General features: G+C 40.7%; 1 protein-coding gene across 1 annotated transcript; it reads right to left on the bottom strand.

Moving 5' to 3' along the window:
* Positions 1 to 11,136: 11,136 nt before the first annotated feature.
* Positions 11,137 to 15,372, bottom strand: LOC141367384 (uncharacterized). Its single transcript, XM_073872735.1, has 2 exons — positions 14,863 to 15,372; positions 11,137 to 14,746 (listed from the first exon to the last, which is right to left on the bottom strand). The coding sequence occupies exons 1-2, from the start codon at positions 15,370 to 15,372 to the stop codon at positions 13,049 to 13,051; spliced, it is 2,208 nt and encodes a 735-aa protein (XP_073728836.1). The 3' UTR covers positions 11,137 to 13,048.
* Between the last annotated feature and the right edge of the window lie 3,377 nt (positions 15,373 to 18,749).

The following is an 18,749-nucleotide window of genomic DNA, read 5'->3' as shown; positions in this document are numbered from 1 at the left end:
CATTTCATTACACAATTTCAAATCTCCTACTGTCTCACTTAAACAAGATGTTCCTCAGGGCTCTGTACTTGGTCCACTATTATTCTTCCTATATTCAGCCACTGGGTAACATCATTCATCGAAATGGCTTTAGATATCACTGTTATGCAGATGATATTCAGTTATATACTGCCTGTCAACCAGACTCTGAACATGTAAAATCTTCACTCTCTTCTTGTGTTAATGAATTAAAACTGGTGGCTACACTCAAACTTTCTTTTGGGTAAAACTGATATTCTGATAACTGGTCCTCCATCTCTAACAAAAAACAGCTCTGTGAACTTTAGTATTGACCTGGATGCTACTATGATTTTTCCCTCTGCTTATGTGAGAAATTTAGGTATCATACTTGACCCCTCACTGTTCTTTGACGCTCATATTCGAAGCCTCTCCAAAACAAGTTTTTTTTTCATTTGCAATGTATTGCCAAGCTGCGCCGTTTCATCTGTAGAGATGATGCCGAAACATTAGTGCATGCTCTTATCATGTCCCGTCTCAACAACTGCAATTCACTATTTTCTGGTCTTAGCTTTAAATCAAAGTATTAGCTTTAAATCAAAACTAAACAACAGATTTGTAAATGATATGGTTAAACAACAGTACTGGCTTAAAGTTACAATTGAAATGGTTACACTATAAACGCATGAAATTGTAAATAATACATGTACAATTAACTGTTTCCAATGTATGTGAGATATTACCTGATAGTATAGAGAACAGACAAAGAAAGCAAGAAAGACAAAAGAAAGCTAAGAAGAAAGAGAGTCGAAAGTCAAGAAGAAGAAAAGCTCATAAAAACCTTGACTGTTATCCTCTATCTGTTGACCATGTGACTAAACCTAACATGATACATTCAAATTGACCAATCAGAAGACCATCTTTAACCTTCACTATACTTCACAACGACTCTGCCAATAGTCAATGAGCATGAACGCAAATGATACATGATAGAATGCAAATGGTACAAGATGGAAATGGAGGTTGTTTCAGAGTACAGTTTTAATACTACAATACACTACAGGGCATTGTAACCTGTTTTTCAAGATGGAACAAGATAAGGCAGGCACTATGTTCAATGTAAGGTTTCCAAAGGGAAGCGTGTGATTTAAATGAGACCTGTCTGCTACAAAAAGGCTTCCTAAAATTCAAATAATCCAGTGGCTTTTAACACAAAGGACACAATATAACACACTAGTATCAACTTCATCCAATATAACTGAAAGACTATAAATAAAAAAATCTACAAACAATCCCTAAACAAAGTGAAGAAGTTTATTGTACTATACACTATAGGATCGAGATGAGCATGGACATAAGTCTCTATATATGGGCTGTGTCTAAATCAGCTCCCTTGTTCAGTAGTCTGGGCACTGATCAGGAAGTCGACCATCTTAATGGCTGTCTCAATCATAAATATCCTTCTAGTGCACTGGAACGTTGTTTGTTCAAAGCAAAACCCTGTGTGCATCGATGCTCACTATGCTCCCTTACCGGAAATCACGTGACCTTTTCTTAAACTCTCCAACCGAAAATCCTGCAAACAAACTCAATGAACTTCATGAAATGCAAAAGAACTTTTATCAAAACAATTGTTTGTTTTAAATATAAACACATATCTACTAGAAAGTAGTGGCCAAAATCTACTCAATATTTAAATAATAATATTTAAAATTATTTTATAATTAAAATTATATTATAAACATTTAAAATGTAATTGTATGCATAGATATGTAAGAGAATAATAACATTGTTTTTGTCAATGTACTGTTTAAAAATTAAGTCAGAGAGATTTTGGTTTTGCCGATTGTTGATGAGTAACAGCTGTGAATGTTCACAACGCGCTAAAGCAGCCACGTCACAGGATAATAAGTGAATAGTGTCCCAATGTCAAGTGAGCTAAAGTCCTTAAAGGTATTGCGGAGGATTTTCTTTTTCCCGGTGGATCATCAAGACTATTGGTCCTCCTAGTTGTCAATCAGAAGTGTTTTTTAAAAAAGTGAAGAAGGCGGTTCTTTTCCAAAATTCGAGAAAATCCTCCGCTATACCTTTAGCAGTGCCCAAACCTCGGGAGCTAGCTAATTTTGGTTCCCTTTCAGTCGGTCACTATGACGTTGTATTTGGAACGAGCTTAGCTGGACCTACATCAAGAAGCTACTAAAACCCCAATGAACTTGTCATGCAGGTATTTGCATCTGCTGGCGATGCCCCCACGGGGTATAACACAAGCAGCAGGTGCAATCCCAAATCAGCTTTTTTGCTTCGAAAGCCGGCAGATCAACTGCTATTGAGAAGCTCTCACTCTGCTCTGAAGTACGCCGCTTGCTTGAAGTTGTTTGGACAGACAGCACGACAGCGGAGGCTTTATTTTTTCTGTCAGTTCTTGAACTTGAGTGTGTGCGTTGCCACTCCCCCCATGCTTCAACAACATAGCTTAATGTAAGAGCGAATTTCCCTAAAAGAGCAGCATAAGTAGAATTTGTCTTTGTATAGACAGCCATTCTATTGTGTCACGACAGAGTGCTTCTTTGTAAAGATGTAATTTTGTCTGTTCTGTTCCAGATGTGGCAAGTACATGGGTCCTAAGGATGGTCATGAGCATTGTCTGTCATGCTTGGGCATATAGCATGTTGAGCCAGCATTCGCTGGGGGTTCATGTACTCACTGCGAGAACATGACCCTCATGGAGACGATAGAGACGATGGAGATGACGATGGAGAGATGGGCTTGTGTTCTACAATGCCCCCAGCTTCTGTTGGTCTTCCCTTGGATGACACCATGTCTGTCACTGCATTGGAAGGGGGTCTCTATTTCTAGCCGACTCTGTTCGACCCCGAGATGGCGGCCATGCTCTCTCAGGCGGCGGCGGCAATCGACTTGGTGTGGACTGAACCTCCCCAAGCTTAAACGTCCCACCTCGACAATTGGTACTTTGGAGCTGCTCGAGCATCTCAACCCTCACCTCCCATAGCATTGTTCCCCGAGGTGCATGATGAGCTGACTCGATCATGGAAAACCCAGTTTTCCTCCCACAACTCTCCGTTTCAGCCCGCGCAATCAACCGCCCCATCATGTGAAGCCGAATACCTCACATCACCGAGGCACTATGGTTTAGAAGAGGGGAAAGACACGACACAGCTATTCGCTAAAATGATAGCAAAAGACTTAAAAGCTGGATAATGTTATGAAGCTTGTGCTTTGACTGGAGGTAATTATAAGCGTACTGTTTATGATGCACATCCACAACAGGAGTTAAACTTTCTGTACATAACTTAGTTGATAACTTAGTTGCACAATAGGTGCACGTTGTATAATACATTTATGTTGTATATAAGGCTTAATGTTATGTAGAATGCGTCATATAGAAAGCACTTCGGTTTGTGTTTAATAACCCTTTAGTTTCACTTCACACAGTTTATTCCGAGCTATTCCTGTAAGAGGTTTCTTATTTCATTAATAATCTAGTATGTGTTCATTGTTCTGTCATAGTTTCTTCAAAATTAAGTTTTAATAAAAAATATTTTCAGTTTTACCATGATGTGTAGTTGATATCCCCAGCCCCAGAGTTAATCCAGTACGTGTTCTTCAGACCTATGGATTAATCGAAATGAAAAAATTTGATAAATGCACATCCCTACGTGCTGTAGCATTGCTGATCAGCTTTCTGAGCGTAAATAGCTGTTTGGTATTGCACCTGCCGCTCATTTTATACTCTCGTGGCTGCTTCAGCCGATGCAAATACCTGCAAGTTCATTGCCATTTTAGTAGCTTCTCGAGGTAGATTGGTCCCGCGAACCATGTTCCCAACACATCGGTCATGACGTGATGTCTCCGTTTCCTTCCTTCAGGGATTGAGGGTTACATACGTAACCCATGACATTCTTAAACATGATTGGCTGAGAGTCTTTGCCAGTCATGTGATATTCCACCCATATCATCACGAGAACCGTTTTACCCTTTGTAATATCCCACCACTTGTTGCCTTAGAATCAGTAACTTACACCAGAGAGAGTCAGTTATGACATTCAAAACAATAGTCATGGAACAATAATGATAGTATTAGATTCCTTTGCTATTGTTATTGGAATTTGGAGCAATGGTGGGCCTGGACCGTGGAGCAAGCATTGCGGCGGCCATCTTGGATTCTGGTGCAGGCATGGTGTGAGCTGGCTGTGGTAAAACAGGCATTAAGGTAGCTGGCTGTGGCAAAACAGGTATGATAAAACAGGCTCTGCTATGACAGGAGTGACTTGAAAGGACTCTGGCTTAGCAGGTATGACTTGGAGACTTTGGCTGTGATATGGTAGGCAAGACATGATTGGCCTCTAGTGTGGAAAACACTGGGGCAGCATTGGGGTCCTTATCCACAGCTCCAACAGTAAATTAAGAGCCGCTTGACAACAAAGCATAGTCTATATCAGGGGTCTTCAACTAAAATTGGTGGAGGTCCAGTAAATGAACCCTCCGCACCAGCCGAGGTCCAGACATGTATTGCACGTAAAAACATAAATTGACAGCTTTCGCCAGACTAAAGAAATTAGTGTAAATATTTGTTTTATTAAACAAAATATAGTGTTATCAAGTATATTGAATAATGTTTCTTCATATGTATAAGCATAAATAATCCTTCACAAAATGGATTTCATGTTATTGCTGTTCTGTTACTATCCAGTAACAATGTCTGACAAAAATATGAAGGGAACAGTGCAAAATGCATTCATCTCTAAATCTTGAAAAACACACATTTTTTCCACATAACAACTTAAAAGGAAAACTAAAGTGTTATTTTCTGCTAAACTGAGATTAACAATCACAATCAATGAACACAAACCTCTCTGGCTTAGTCAAATCATATCACATGTTACCTTCATTCTCATTTATTGTCTGTAGTTAACTAAATGTAATGTTGAACACTCTCCAAGCTTCAAGTTGCACTGGTAAAAGATCATCATCAATATCAGTCAGAAGCACAAACAGGCAAATGTAAACTGACAGTGTTGGCAAAATCAAACAGTGCAGGAAAACATTTCTCTCTTAATTTGTACTGTTCCTTCAAGTCTATAGAAAAAAAGAAAAATAAAATATAGCTGCAAGCAGCGATGGCGGGCCCTCGCACGTATTTTTACCGCTACACGGTGCCTCCGAGAAAACGATGCACGGTGGGCAAGTGCATCAAGTGGGTAAATATCGGTGGACTATTTATGTTGTTACTGACCCAATTGGGGACTGTAGGTAAAAGAAACCCCACATTTTGGACAAACGGGGCGCTAGTGAGCGACTTAAGAGGCACACCTTTATCTGACCTGTTTGTCAACACTTAACAGTTGACAACTCTGATGTGTGTGCCAAATTTGAAGTTAATCTAAGCATGCCAAGAGGCTTAAATATTCCTGAAATAATAGTAAATTTGATGTGTTGCCATGGCAACAGCGTTCAAGATGTCAAAAATCCCTTCGCAATTTATCATCTACTATGTCTTGGCATCATGTTGACCACTTTTGGTGTCAATCGCATAAACATTCTAGGAGGAGTATTTAAAAGAACATCACATGGAACTATCAAAAAAATCAACCTTTGTGACTGCAATACTTCCTGGCGCCTGGTGGTGGCGCTATACCCGAGACTTACAATAGGCACATCGATGCGATCGGAATCTTCAGACGAACAAACACCCCGCGTGTCATCACTATAAGACATTTTTTGCCTTAGATATTAGACACTTTCTGTTTCTCTGTTTTCGCCATGACTTTGCCGCTTCGCCATTGCAACACCGTTCGAGATATCAAAAATCCCTTCGCAATTTAGCAAGTCCAATGTCTTGACATCATGATCACCACGTTTGGTGTCATTTGCTTGAATCCCCTAGGAAGAGTATTCAAAAGTTCACCGCATGCATTTTTTAAACAATCCAAAATGGCGGACTTCCTGTTGGGCGGAGCTAAAATGTTAGAGGGCGAAAGTTGTTCGGGTCGATGAGATCTATATGTGTACCAACTTTCGTAAATGTGCGTACATGTTTGCCCGATCTGCGCACTACTGTTTGCTTTTGCATTACAGGGGGCGCTACAGAGCCCCCGTGCCACGCCCGTGTTCCAGCCTTTGTCTGTTCGCAATGACGGACGACTCTAACGTCTGTGCCAAATTTCAAGAGTTTTCGAGTATGTTAAGGCACCCAAAATGCCCAAAAGTGTTAAAAAAAAAAAAAAAAAAAATTCGAGCAAAAACAATAGGGCTTCGCACCTTTCGGTGCAGGCCATTCTGGCCTGCTCCTCGGTGCTCGGGCCCTAATAAAATATGCTGAACTAAGTTGAACTTAAAGACGAAAGCATAAAAAGTCCTAGTTAATAAAACAATGTTCATTGATCATTCTTGACATGTATTTACTTTTGATAATGTTAAGGGTTGAGAATGCTGACTCGCAACTATACGTTGAGCCAAAAATGCAGCATCACGCACTCCTTTACTACTTCCCCATCTGTAAAGGGCTTGTTATGCTTTCCTAAAATCCACTGTATTTTCAGTGAACACTCATAGATGACTCGTCATAGCTCGTTATTGCAGTGAGTGAGTGGGAGAGGACCCGTGTGGGTCGCTCATACTGGGCTTTTAGTTCATTAATTTTTTGCAGCCTTACCTCTGACCTGAGGGTAAGTTTCTTCAAAGTGTCTATGTTTAGTTTCGTAATGGTGTTTAATGTCCCTACTTTTGAAAACCGCAACAGACTCGCGAGCAGATGAGAGGCTCTCTGCTTTCTTCCCTGCACACCTGCATGTGACTGTTCGCGCTGGCGCCGCACTCGAAACTTGTGTCGATGTAGGACCCATATAGTGCTACTGGGCTGACCATATCCCACATGGAAAGAACCTATATGTGGATATATGTGCATATATGAAACCTATATGCAGCTTATATGCACATATATGCTTCATATATACAGCATATATGCACATATATAAAAATATATATGCCCATATATGAAACATATATGCAGCTAATATGCACATATATGCAGCACATATACAGCATATATGCACATATATATGCGCATATATGAAACATATATGCAGCTAATATGCATATATATGCAGCACATATACAGCATATATGCACATATATAATAATATTTATGCACATATATGAAACATATATGCAGCTAATATGCACATATATGCAGCACATATACAGCATATATGCACATATATATGCGCATATATGAAACCTATATGCAGCTAATATGCACATATATGCTGCACATAATACAGCATATATGCCCATATATGATAATATATATGCTGCATTAATGCAAAATTGAGGTGCATATATGTGCATATACAGGCCATATAGGTCTCCTGTATTGCTGCTTTATATCCACATATGAGCCCTATAAGTTATGTCTCCTATAAAGCAGGATCTGGTCATTTTAGCTCATATCTCACTTTGGCAAATGTCATACATGCCCAGCTCATATTTTCTATTATCAAGGCAATAACTAAGAACTAACAAAAAAAATGCAAGAACTTATGTATGTGCAAACACATGAAATTTGTGTCACATGTAATTGGCATTTTATGGAATTTAACTACACTCTATGAAAGGATGTGTTAATCCTATTTAACACACTATGTGTCATTCCATCTTGATTTTGAGTTTAAATAAAGAAAAGGGGCAAGATGTGTTAAAACAACACAAAGTGTGTTTTCACAAAAATAACACAGAGTTGTGTTAAGTTAAGGACAACACATTAGATGTGTTATTTTAACACATTTGTTTTAAGAGTGTATGGCAAATACAGGGAGAAAAGTTATGATGTCTGCACGTTTAAAACATTTACAAGGTCTGTCTAGGTCTAGGACATGTATAACAAAATGGTTTACAATTTAACAGCTACTGTTTCAAATTCTTTAACAGCGACAGTAGCGCAGATGGTAGAGTGAGACTGTCATTGGTTGGACCTTTATTTATGTTTAATTTATTAGCAGCTACAGATTTTAATAATTTTACCAATATATAGGTTAACATATATGTACATATATGTACATATATGTACATATAATATAGGAAAACGGCCAATTTTATATATGTCACATATATGTAAAACCTATATCAAAACCTATATTGAAACATATATGTTTATATATGAAGAGTTTGGTTCCAAAACGCAATAAACGCCATTTTTGAAAAAAATGAGTTACTGCCAAAATCAGTATTATATCAGGTCAGTAGTTAAAAGTAAATTCTTAATTTTACGCAAAATCCAATATCCGCCGTGTTATTCTGTCATCTTTTCTCCCTTTTTCCCAAAATGCGACAAACGCCACTCCCACTTTTTTACAGAACGCAATAACTCCATTTCTGATATTACAGCCCACCGTTCACGCAATGTAAACAAGCAATGGCGGACGCGCGTAGTACACGGAGTCCTGGTTTTCCTCATCTACTTTGTACTACGTGATCAACAAACAAAACAAAATAATACTTTAATTGCATCGCTAAACCTGTGATGGTTTTCTGTGATGGGAAAGAAACGTAAGCCATCAACATCTAATAATTTCCCTGAGAGGCACTCGGGAGACGGGTGCTTGTTCTCCCGACAGCATCAAGCTTCTCATGCTAACACATTGACCCCAGAGGATCTTATGAAAAACTTTCCATAATTTTACTCAAAGTCAACGAAAATCGAGCAGGACCAAAAACATTTTACAGTCGATCGCTGTGAAAGACGTTAAGCGAAGACGTCAAGTAACCGCAATGACAGTGATCTTAATATGACAAAGTAAGTGTTTTGATTAATAACATTAATGTTTATATTTTTAATTAGTGTGTACAACTAGTCAACTAAATGAATATAACATGGCAAAGATGAATGCACATTTATATAGGCTATTGATTCAATAGATTTATAGCATTTTGAATAAAAACTTGTCATGGATTTATTGCATTTTGTGGAAAAAAGAATCAGTTTTTATAATAAATCTTTGAAAATCAACTTATGGATTTGAATTTTTTATGTTTTTATAACCTAAAGATGCTGTGTGAAAGTTTGTAACAGAAAATAGTTGTTTTCATCTTGTCACTTTCTTGGTATAGAAAACACGTTTTTACCAAAATTTGTCAAAATGGATTTATTGCGTTTTGGAACCAAACTCTTCATATGTTTCTTCCATGTGGGATATGTGCCTGATATAAATTGTATTTTATAATAACGTTAAATAGCGTTTGCTATTTATGTATTTTATTGTGTTAAAAGTCTTTGCGGTCCGGATGGACGCATCTCGCGGTCCGGATTCAGACCGGGGTCCGCCAGTTGGGGACCCCTGGTCTATATACTCCAATAAAGAGCCACATTAAAGTCTACCTGGTAACATAGATCCAAAGAACTCAACCACTTCATCTTCAATAGGTCGGTTGCACTGGGGTAGTTGTAACAAAAAAGCTGTTGCGTCCATGTTTGGTTATATTCCACTGAGAGGCGAGCGATTTAAGAACCCACGTGCAGTTTATTGATCCATAAGTGAGACAAACATAAATATATCAATTAACAGATTGGTTCCTTGTTTGTATGTATGAGGGCTATATACAAACAAGGAACCAATCAGAACATGACACATCAAGAAAAAGGGAAACTAGAGACAACCATGACAATGAACAATATCAAAATATTAATATCAAAAAGACCTTAGCACAAGACAAGACAGAACCCTGACACTAGCAGTATGCTTTACATTGATGAGTAGAGCCCGACCGATTTATCGTTTTGCCGATTTTATCGGCCGATATGAGCATGTCGCAGATATATCTGTATCGGCGTATAAGCCGCAGATATGAAGCCGATATGAACGTTCCTTACAGAAAACATTAAATGCTTAGATGTAAGTACTTGTTTGTCCAGCAGAGCGCACCCTATTGGTTGCTAATGGCGACCCAGGTCACTCACTGGAGTGACACCAGCCAATAGGGTGACCACCTGCTAATAACCCCAAGGGGGGACAAGGGGTATGTTTCTGAGGGACAATGTGGGACCCTGGCGCAGCAGTGCATCCAACCCACAGGCAGATTTATTTATAGTTCTACCATAAAGACTCAGAAGGCAAGTGAACGTTTGAATGACATTTATTCCATGTTGACTTAAAAGACAGAAATTCAAATCAATCTCAAAATTAAATAGATGCTTAAGTCTCGTATAGATTCTTTTGGCATATGCCCCGCCTTTCGTCCGGTTCTAGCTGTAGTCCGGCAGATCCTGCCTGATGTTGAAGGCAGGGGCGGAGCCTACCCCCGGACAAAAGAACAGGGAACAACCTGGTGGTGGTGGGGAGGATGGAGGCGAACTTCAGCTACGACACCTACGGGCAGCAGGAGAGAGTGTTAGTTCAGCGTTTAAATAGTCGGCATTGAGCTGTGATTGGTAAGCCGATTTTATGAATGAATGACGTGGTATTAGAGTCTTCCTGGTAGAACTTACGCTGACGCTTTCATTTCTACCATAAAGACTCAGAAGGCAAGTGAACGTTTGAATGACATTTATTCCATGTTGACTTAAAAGACAGAAATTCAAATCAATCTCAAAATTAAATAGATGCTTAAGTCTCGTATAGATTCTTTTGGCATATGCCCCGCCTTTCGTCCGGTTCTAGCTGTAGTCCGGCAGATCCTGCCTGATGTTGAAGGCAGGGGCGGAGCCTACCCCCAAAAGTGAAGTAGATCGACTGGCTTGATTGCTAGGGAATCAAAGAGATGTCAAACCTGAAACAAGAAAAATGTTAAGAAGGAATCAGACTTCTTAAGCTATAAACGCTATTTATTGGAACCCCCCCAAAAATAAAGCCAGGATAGGCATAGGCATTCCATTTAATTTCTGATTTACACGAAGGGAAAAGGATAAGAATTACAATATGCTTCGTCGTAAAATGCCACGGTAGGCTATACGTGAATAGGTAGCCCCGACAGGCGATATGTAAAGCCACGATAGGCCACAGCGATCGATAGCCCCGATAGGCGATATGAAAAGCCACGATAGGCTACGTCGATCAATAGCCCCGATAGGCGATATGTAAAGCCACGATAGGCTACGTCGATCAATAGCCCCGATAGGCGATATGTAAAGCCACGATAGGCTACGTCAATCAATAGCCCCGATAGGCGATATGTAAAGCCACGATAGGCTACGTCGATCAATAGCCCCGATAGGCGATATGTAAAGCCACGATAGGCTACGTCGATCAATAGCCCCGATAGGCGATATGTAAAGCCACGATAGGCTACGTCGATCAATAGCCCCGATGAGCGATATGTAAAGCCACGATAGGCTACGTCGATCAATAGCCCCGATAGGCGATATGTAAAGCCACGGTAGGCTACGTCGATCAATAGCCCCGATAGGCGATATGTAAAGCCACGATAGGCTACATCGAAGCTGCAGAGATACGTAAAAAGCATGTAAGAATTTAGACGAGTAACCACCTTCAGTTTGCCCTGAAGAAGGACCAGACTTCTAGAGTAAGAACGCTATTTATTAGACCCCCTAGGCTAAATAAACCTTGTTAAGCAAAGGAATAAATCATGAAGGTAACATTATTTGAGAGCCACGATAGGCAGGATAAAACCACAATTGAAATGTAGTCATAAGAACGAAGCATAATTATCATAAAGCTGTGTTGCAGTCATAGTTCAATAATAGACTTATGATATGAAAGCCACTATAGGCTGCATTGATTGAAAGCCCCGATAGGCATATGTGAAACCACTAGGCTGCGTTGAAGGGGCTACGTTAAAAGAGAGGGCATAAAATGTAAGAAACTCGTAAGACAGGTTAAACCACCGCTAATTTTAAATCATGATTAAATTAACCATTACAGTTGAAAGATAAAAAGGCGTGAGCAATGATAGTCAAAATTAGCCACGATAGGCAACTATACTTGATGACGGATTTCTTTTATTAAGAAAATAATAAGAGCCGTCACTATGGCTGCGTTTAAATTTAGAGAGGTCGATGTGAAATTTTAGACGTATAACACCACCACCAGTATCTGCCGTAATAGACATACCTTGTATGCGCGTGAGAGGGTCTGCTGAGCAGTCAGTAATACTGAGTCGGACCTGATATAGGTCTCATAAGCCGTTGAGTTCCACCTGCCGAGCGTTTTGATGGTCGAGTCTGGAATGCCGCATTCAGCTGCTGTAGTAGCAGCTCCAATTCGAAATGAGTGCCCGGTATATAATTTAGGGGAGAGATCGCACAATGCCAAAACTGAAGCTAGATGAGATGAAAACCAATGCTTTGTCATAGGAAGACCATTAGGAAGGATGAATAGGGGGAAGTTATGAGGGGTGCGTGGTCGGGCTTTGAGATATTGAATCATAGATGTAAAGGGACAATAAGGGTTATCAATTTTTGAAATGTAAATTGACACACCTGATCCTGATGTATCTGTTTTTGAGTGTTTAATAAATAAAGCAAAAAAGGTGGGTGAAAAACATAAATCTGAAAATGACAAACCCTTAGCTGGATTAAAACGTTGTGTGTGGCAGGCGAGTTCGCCTAAACGCATAAAACCATAGAAAGCTGTTAAAAACACAGTTTCTAAAAGGGTATTGGTATAAGCAGAGAATGGACCGTTACGTACGGAAGAAACTAATCTGTGTAACAAGTCGAGTGTGATGGGGAGGCGTTTGTCGGGAATCTTAGGAATACTTTTCTCTATGCCTTTTAATAGAAGCCGGATCGAGGGCGTAGAAAAAAGACTTGGAAAGTCAGGATTAAAATATCGTGCGTGGAATTGGATGCCAGCCAGCAATTTACGTATAGTTGCGATTTTAAGATCGCGTGACTCATGGCAACTGACTATGAACGTGCATACAGTTGAAATTAAAATGGGGAATAATGGGATATGAAACGAGAAACAAAAGGTCGTAAACCAAGACCACGCGGAACTGTATGCTTTGCGAGTAGATGGCGCTACTCCTTGTGTAATATAAAATCTGGCAGAATTAAGCAGATGGTTATAGTGGGAACCTAATCCAGGATGATTTCGTGCAGTGTCGGGCATGGTGTTGGAATCTCGTTTGCTGCTGGGCAAAGCCGCCTGAAAGCCTGTAAACGAAAGCGAGAGAGAGCATCAGCAATGGCATTTGATTTTCCTGGGATATGTTCGGCTTTAATTGTGAAATTATTGATGACGGATTGCCATGTTACACGTCTAAGAATAGACATTATAGCCTGGCAATGTGATCGACCTTTGTTAATGATTTCGACAGTGGCTACATTATCGCAGTACATTGTAATGCGTTTACGTGACCAGGCTGGACCCCAGAGGACGCTGGCTACGGCGATAGGATATAACTCGTAACACGCAATCGACGGAGCTGTAACAGTTAAGTGAGAGAATGCAGCAGGCCATTTCTCTGAAAACCATTCCCCCTGAAAGTATCCCCCAAAACCAATAGAAGGGGCTGCATCGGTGTAAAGCTCTAGTTCGGCAGATGATTCGGAATTGTCATTATAGAAGAAGGAAACACCATTCCAGTTCTTAAGCAAATGTGACCAAAACCTGAGGTCTGAAGCACACCCTTCGTCTAAAGTTATTGTGTCCGTCAAATTAACTACTGAGTGAGCCAAGGTCAGCAATCGAGAAATAAAGGAGCGACCTTGAGGGATAATTCTCATTGCGAAATTTAGATGTCCCAGGAGAGACAGCATGTCGTGTTTAGAAACGGTTCGACGCTCGAGAAAAGATTCGATGAACGACCTAATTCTGACGAGTTTCTCGATAGGGAGTGAAGCTTGCATCTTTATCGAATCGAGAATGATGCCGAGGAATTCAATCGAGGTAGACGGACCCATTGTTTTCTCATTTGACAGGGGAATGCCTAATTCACAAAATAAGTGCTTTAAGATATCGAGCACAGAGCGACGTGAAGAAGGGAAGTCTATTAGCAGAAAGTCGTCTAGAAGGTGTAGCACGAAGGGGAGATTGCAAACGTTCAACAGAATCCAACACAGAGCTTCCGACAGGCAATTAAAAATGTGCGGGCTACTCCTACAGCCGAAAGTGAGTCTCACTGCGAAATAGAATTTTGATTCCCATTTAATGCCGAAAAGAGGCCAATCAGAAGGGTGAATAGGCATTATTTTGAAAGCATCTGTAATGTCTGCTTTTGCTAGGCATGCACCAAGTCCCGCTATTTTAATGAGATGAATGGCGTTATCGACTGAGGCGTAGTAAAGCGAGAAAGGTTCTAAGGGAATGCATTCGTTGACACTTGCGAAAGTGTTAGAATGCGGTGACGACATGTCGAAAATCAGGCGTTTTTTCCCGGAATATTTACGTGTAGCTATGCCGATAGAGTTAACACGGAAGGGTGAAAAAGGAGGAGAGCTGAAAGGGCCGATAAGGTAACCTTTATTCAGTTCTTTGGCCACGAGACACGAAACTACATCAGGTTCAGTTAAGGCAGACTGCAAATTATTAGCTACATAAGAAGTGGACATCGGGTACAGGACACCAACCCTGAAACCTTGAGAAAGCCCAGTAATTAAATAGTCTACGAACGAAGGATCAGGGTGAGATGAGAGGTAACTTGAGAGTGTTGTAATGTTAATTGGAGTAGAAAGGTGATCGTTCAGAATCTTTTGTGAGACGGCGCTTGTCCTCTTGTCGCAGGCCTGAAGCGTCGTGGGCAGACAGATTTTGGATGCGGGTCCTTGCAAGAGCTGCAAACATGGGAAAATTTACATTTTGAATAAGTACATACAGATTCATTAAAATTATTACAGACAGGAATGCCATTAAATTCAATAATGGGACGGCCCTTTACGTCTATTGGTACGTGTGCAGAGTCAGCACCATGGACAGCGGGCGCAGCTCGTGCAGTCAGTGTCTTAGGGCAGAAAGGTGCAGAGTGACCGTGCGAGCTGCACACTGCGCAAGCCAGAGTTTTCTGACCGCCGAAATGGCGAACCAAAAGTTCAGAGTCAGTAATGGACCAGTCCAGTTTGGTGTTGAAGAGTGTAACGAACGAAGCGGCTTTGGCTGAAAATGATTTATGATATTCATAAAACAAAGTGCCCCCATATCTTAAGTTAAGATCTGCCAGCATTGCCAGGTAAATGTCTAATTCTTCTCTGCGTTCTGGAAAAACCTGACACATGATATCTCTATAAGTGCCGAAAGCCGTGACGAATTCACAGAACGAGAGGTTGCGATGCAGTCTGGGATCTGAAGTTTTGAGATAGACTGCCACGTCGCCACAGTCAACCATTTGCCGATCTACTGCTGGTGACGGGAGCAGCAAGGCAGCCAGATTGATGTTCTTACCGTTAATTATGTCAGATCTCATTTTTTGAGACACTGTAACGGCGGCGGGTGGAACAAAAGGCCTTCCGAAACTTTGAGCGGCAACCGCCGTAGAGAGTGTAAAATGAGGCGTGACAGATGGCAAGGGGACAGACTGAAATGGAATTTGAGTCTTTGATTGAGGGAATGCCGTAGTTACTGATGACGTGGAGGTTCCCGTGGGAAGATCAGGAAAACTAGGCGGAGCAGAGATAGCCCGAGACCCGGTGGACGTTGAAGGTTAGGATGTTCCGGGCTGCGTGGCGAGAACTGCCTCGAACGCTCCCATTCTGTTTTGTAGGTTTTTTACATTTTCAGTAAGACCTTGAATAGCTTTTAAAAGCTGTGAGTTAGAGCCTCTTGAGTCATGGCTGGGCGATAGCGTTGATGTGGAGGATTTAGATTTTTTGGCTGGAGGAGAAGAAGATTTAGCAGTGCGTTTCTTAGCTGCTGGTTTGGGATGAGCTTGAGTAGTATTAGCCGCTGGAGAAGAATCCGTTGGTTCGGCAGGGGGGTTGCCTATAGTGTTGGAAGCCAGGAGAACGAGGTCTGTGCGTGAAAGGTCGCTTCTTGCATGAATACCGAAATCCTCTAGAGTGTGAATAATTTTGTCCGAGGGCCAATGGTTCCAAGGACATACTCGTGCTTGGATACGAGAGCTCCGGCGTGGTGATGCCGAAGGGGATGGCGGAACTGTATTGTCGTCCGAATCAGATATCTCGAAATCAACGAGCGTTTTTTGAGACATATTTGAGCTACACGAAAGCGATAGATGAAGGCGAACTTCAGCTACGACACCTACGGGCAGCAGGAGAGAGTGTTAGTTCAGCGTTTAAATAGTCGGCATTGAGCTGTGATTGGTAAGCCGATTTTATGAATGAATGACGTGGTATTAGAGTCTTCCTGGTAGAACTTACGCTGACGCTTTCATTGATTTACCCATTTCACATACCACCTTTCACAGCTAAAAATGATTTTCAAGAAAAAATTCTTAGTATTTTGGTCTCGATTTCAGTAAAAACATCAAATAATTCTTAAATTAAGATGCTTTTTCTTGATGAGCAAAATGACCCAAGAATATAAGTCTAGTTTTTCGACAAAAAATATCAAATTTAAGTGATTTTGTGCATAAAACAAGCAAAAAAGTTCTGCCAATGGGGTAAGAAAAAAAAACTTGAACATTTTTCTTAAACACCAAATTCAAGAAAATTATTTGGCAGTTTTTTGCTTGTTTTATGCCAACCCAATATCACGCAAATACGTGGACCAACGTGAAAATGTCGTGTTTTGCCGCGTTTGAACGTGAGCATGTCACGTTTTCTGTTTGTGTCACTGTCACATATTGGTTACTCAACGTTTTTGTCCTAATTTCTTACCATTGTCGCTTCGGTTTAGCTTTAGATTTACATAAAATTACATCCTTACCTAAACAAACTCTAACCCCATCAGGCGACAATTGGTTAAAGTTTAGAAAATATAAAAGAATAAGTCTTGTATCTTTTTTTTATAAACCAATACTTAAAGTGACAAATACTTAAAGTGACATATAACGCAAGCACCAAATCTAACCCTAAACCGAAGCGACAATGGTTTGAAAACAGGACAAAAAAGTTGAGTAACCAATACGTGACATTTTCACGTTGGTCCATACGTGAAATAGTCACGTATTTGCATGATATAGGGTTGCAACTGCACAAAATCACCTAAATTTTATTTTTTTGGTCTAAAAACTAGACTTATTTTCTTGAATCGTTTTGCTCATCAAGAAAACTCATCTTAATTTAAGAATTTTTAGATATTTTTACTAACAAGCCTACTAAGAATTTTTTACTTTAGCTGGCCTATTTAAATTTATTTATTTTTCATTACAATGTATTCACTTTAAATTAATTATAATATAAAATTATAGGAATAACACGAATTGTAGTTGCTCAACAACACAGAAACAGTTTTTAAAAAAGGCTTAACTCACAACTCCAGATGTTCACGGAACGAGAAGGGGGAGGAAGGATGATGAGCTTGCATGTTAAAGGCAGGCGCAGGAAAAAAACTGTTCAGTGTTCTGGAGACACCTTTAGGACTTTCAGCCACAAATATTTATTTTCCCAGTCTTTCTTGATTCTTGTACCCACACCTTCTCTTTTTAATTGATGATGGCGGTGCAGAGTCTCAGTCTCTTTCTCCAGTTTTCAAATTGGAAAGCGCGCATCTAAAAGTGATGCACGTGCGTGGCTGTGTGTGCACTGCGCTGTCACGACAACAATGACAAAGTTAACAACCAGTCTGAGGGTTCAACAATAGTAGCGTGCGCGTAGCAAGTGGTGAACGAGCCTGAACTGTCAAGTAATGTTCGTTTGGATGCCTGGGGCTCGAGGATACAGAGCGACCAAATTTTTTTTGAGCAAGCATTGATTATGCGTGACATGGTCTCAATTTGCGGGACGCATGAATTGTGCTTCAAACGCTGTGCGCGCATGCGCTACGCGGGACGGGTGATCACCCTATTTACAGCCTGTTCACTGACAACACCTGCTCAGAACACGTAAGTTAGTTTAAGCCTCGTTATATTTTCGTTATCACACGATGACTGACATTTTGTCACATAAAATATCTCTCTCCAAACAGGCTTAATAATTTTATAAGCAACTGCTTTGCAACCAAAATAAGTGTCACAGGGTGACGTTTTTGGGGTGGAACCAAAAGTTGGGAAGATTGGTTCCGCCCGACGATGGGTTCTGCCTGGAAGACTAACCGCAAACACCGGAGCTTTCGGTGTTTTCCGAGAGGCAAATCAGGCCGCATTGGATACAGGTGTACACAATAAACAAAGCGATTGGTGATTGGCCACTGAAGAGAAGAGAAGGAGTATAAAAGGAGCTCTGGAAATACAAATGGGGTGCTTTCCTCTGTCTTTGTTGTACGGTGCGTGTTGGACAAACCGATCCGGTGTGGAATAAGTGGAGGCCTGGCTGCAGTCCTGAAAGGAAGAAACAGAGGTTGTAATTGACTGGGCGAAGGAAGTATTAAAGATACGAGTCACTGGCTGAGTATATAAGAAGTGTTACTATCGAAATACGGATGTGTTTGCATGTGTGGGTGCCTTTTGACTGGAACGTTGAGGATTACTCACCTGAGTTAGTGTCTAAGACGATCGGCAGCAGCGAATAAGCTACAAGAGGAATAAAGACCAGCAGAGTGTTTACAGCAATGTGTGAGTAAGAGTTTCCATTTGTACTATGAAGTATTGAGAAGAGAATATTACCTGACGTGTGTTGTGAGTTGGATAAACAGATTTACGGCCCCACGGCGGAGAGAAGCGTGGGCGAGCCGAGGAGTAATACTGAAAGCCCATATAGGAAGCCAGCGCTGTAAAGCATTGCC

Source organism: Misgurnus anguillicaudatus, chromosome 10 (assembly GCF_027580225.2).
Source record: "Misgurnus anguillicaudatus chromosome 10, ASM2758022v2, whole genome shotgun sequence".
In the NCBI taxonomy this organism is placed as follows: domain Eukaryota; kingdom Metazoa; phylum Chordata; class Actinopteri; order Cypriniformes; family Cobitidae; genus Misgurnus; species Misgurnus anguillicaudatus.
Note: the sequence above shows the minus strand (reverse complement) of the source record. Positions and strands in the feature narration are given on the sequence as shown.